Source organism: Microtus ochrogaster, chromosome 8 (genome assembly GCF_000317375.1).
Source record: "Microtus ochrogaster isolate Prairie Vole_2 chromosome 8, MicOch1.0, whole genome shotgun sequence".
Classification (NCBI taxonomy): Eukaryota; Metazoa; Chordata; class Mammalia; order Rodentia; family Cricetidae; genus Microtus; species Microtus ochrogaster.
Window position 1 is genome coordinate 13,202,636 of NC_022015.1, and position 3,231 is coordinate 13,205,866.

The 3,231-nt window shown below is 41.2% G+C and overlaps 1 protein-coding gene across 1 annotated transcript; it reads left to right on the forward strand.

The window, feature by feature from the left end:
* Positions 1–1,590: 1,590 nt before the first annotated feature.
* LOC101984365 (olfactory receptor 2AG1-like) lies at positions 1,591–2,541 on the forward strand. The gene has a single exon (XM_005351112.1). It carries the CDS (start codon positions 1,591–1,593, stop codon positions 2,539–2,541), a length of 951 nt encoding a protein of 316 aa, XP_005351169.1.
* Positions 2,542–3,231: the final 690 nt, after the last annotated feature.

Here is a 3,231-nt window from a genome sequence, read left to right on the forward strand (position 1 = left end):
TCGGTCCCATGCAGGCTTCCTAGTTGTTAGTTGAGTCTCTGCGAGTCCCTTTGAGCCAAGAATAGTTGACTATGTTGGATTTTTGTGGTGTCCTTGATCTTCCTGGTTTCTACAATCCTTCCTCCCCTACTTCTGAAGCATTCACTGAACTCTGCCTAATGTCTGGCTGTGTTGACTATGGCTCTCTGCTTGGGTTTCTACTAGTTGTTGGATGAAGTCCCTCTGATGACAACTGGGCTAGATACCAACCTTGATTCCTAGTAAAAGAGGACATGTAGCCTGAATGTGTCAACTTTTGTAACAAGGCAAGACCTCCATAACCTTAGACCCACAATCTATCCTTCCTACAAGATTTACTAGGGTAAAGATGGCACAAAAATTGTGGGTATGGCCAACCAATGACTAGTTCAGCCTGGAACCCATGCCACGAGAGTGAACCCACCCTTGACATTGCCTGGAAGACCTGGATCCAGAGGCTGGATAGCCCAAAGACCTAAGCTAGAACCGAACACAAAAAGTCAATTTAATAATAATGATGTTTTTTATATTTTAAATATTTACTTTCTGTTTATTTTTATGTATGTGTTTGTGTGTCTACTGTGTGTGTGTACAGGTCCCCCTGGAGGCCAGAAGATGGTGTTTGATCTCCCGGAGTTGGAGTTACAGGTGGTATGGAGCTGTCTGATGTGATGGTGCTGGGACTTAACTCACTCAGGTCTTCTGGAAGAGGATCAGTCACTCTTAATGGCCTCTTTCTTCTTTTAATAGGCAAATAGGCTCTTCCAGACAGTGCTTCTGAGGTAAGACCTGTGCAGTACCCTAGAATCAAGCATAGTTCTTGATGCATGGAAGTTAATTTTGACAGGGTGAATGAAAGGAAGTGGTTCACATTGCCTCCCAATGTCAGGGTTTTAGGGCTGTATCGTTTCAAAGTCATGATCGGAGGTAACCACGAAGCAAATCTGAGAGTACAGGACCAGTGCTAAAGGAATGGTAATGAAGAGAGTGCATGTGGTGATGAGCCTTCCTTTTATCTTCTGGACTATTTCCTACTATACAATTAAGAAAAATGTACATTAATAAAAATTACACACACACACACACACTTTATGTCATTTCTTTCTCAAGTTCATTGCATTCAGAGCTTGGCAGAGTTTTCCTTTGCACTTTTAAGATTTGTGAGGACAGAAAACCACTTTATGAATCAAACTTAAAAATTTGAATTTTAATCACAAGTACACTTTGACCAGAAACAGAATTTAAATAAATTCCTATGTATTTGTGTGTAAGAATATATACATGCTTATATCTATTCACACAGATGTTTCTCTATAAGTATTATACTGATACATTAAAAATAAATTATTTGTAGTTTTCAATTCTCAAAATTCTTTTCCCCATGTTATTGATATTATAGAATGTCAAAATTGATATTTAGAAATTAGAAAATTAACTAATAAAGCAACAATATATTATACAGTACACCTACGCAATGACCTGCAACAATTATAAGTTGGTTTGAACTCCCTTAGAAAGACTTCTGCTTAAGACGGTATCTCTTTCTAGGCAGCTACATGTAGTCTACATATAATGGAATCCTGGAACTCCACCTTGAGTAGTGACTTCATCTTGGTGGGAATTCTGGACAACAGTGGTTCTCCTGAACTGCTCTGTGCCTCGTTCACAGCCCTTTACATGTTGGCTCTGACCAGCAATGGACTGTTGCTCCTGGTCATCACCATGGATGCCCGTCTTCATGTGCCCATGTACTTTCTGCTTGGGCAACTGTCCCTCATGGATCTCCTCTTCACTTCAGTTGTCACTCCCAAGGCTGTTGTGGACTTTCTGCTCAGGGACAACACCATAACCTTTGAGAGCTGTGCCCTTCAGATGTTCCTGGCACTGACCCTGGGTGGTGCAGAGGATCTCCTTCTAGCCTTCATGGCCTATGATAGGTATGTAGCCATTTGTCATCCTCTGAACTACATAATCTTCATGAGGTCAAGCATCTGCTGGCTCATGGTGGCCACATCATGGATCCTGGCATCCCTGATGGCCCTAGGATATACCACCTACACCATGCAGTATCCCTTCTGCAAATCTCGGAAGATCAGACACTTGCTCTGTGAGATCCCTCCACTCCTGAAGTTGGCCTGTGCAGACACCTCCACATATGAACACATGGTTTATGTGATGGGTGTGACATTTCTTATTCCCCCTCTTGCTGCTATCCTGGCCTCCTACACACTAATTCTGTTCACTGTGCTCCATATGCCCTCAAATGAGGGCAGGAAGAAAGCCCTTGTCACCTGCTCTTCCCACCTGACTGTGGTTGGAATGTTCTATGGGGCTGCCACATTCATGTATGTCCTGCCCAGCTCCTTCCATAGCCCCAGACAAGACAATATCATCTCTGTGTTCTATACAATAGTTACTCCAGCTTTGAACCCCCTCATCTACAGCCTGAGGAATAAGGAGGTCACTGGGGCTTTAATGAGGGTCCTGGGAAGATATATCATGCCTGCAAACCCCACGCTCTAGGAAGGCACCGTGAGACAACTTTCATTATTTCTCCTCCAAACAACTTTGTATTAGCCCCTTTTTAATGTTATAGTCTGCCTGAGAGGGTACATATGCTAAAGTTTCATTTTCTTCTATGCAAGTCTTGTGAGTATAAAAACCTTAAGCTGAACTCACTCAGCACACATTGCTGTGGTCTTAGAAGTCCACATAACAAAGGCTCTTAGAGAATAAAATCTTTGAAGGGATATATCTTAGGTTCACTCTATAGCTTGGCATCACCCCAACATATTACAAAGAAGACATGGTAAAAATTCACTTTCCATTTCAAACTCACACAGCACTGAGATATAACTTTCATTTCAAGTTGAGAAATCTCTAGTATCCCCTCACATCATTTAATGCACATTATTAATTATTAATAGAGAGAAGGTTTCAACGAAGATAGTTTGTACTTCCTTGGAAGAATGAAGTTGGTGGAAAAATGAAGGGTGTATGTGTGTAATTACATTTGCATTTCCAACCTGAGACAATGTTCATCTTGGTGCACAGAGGGAAATGCCAATGCTGACATAGTAAATGATACCAAGAAGTGGAGTTTTGCTCTTCATGTAATTATAATCAGAAAAAAATAAACTTGGAATAGAAAACCTCCAGGGTTAAAAAGAGTGCTAGAAAAACAATACCAAGAGAAATATGTTGTATATATTG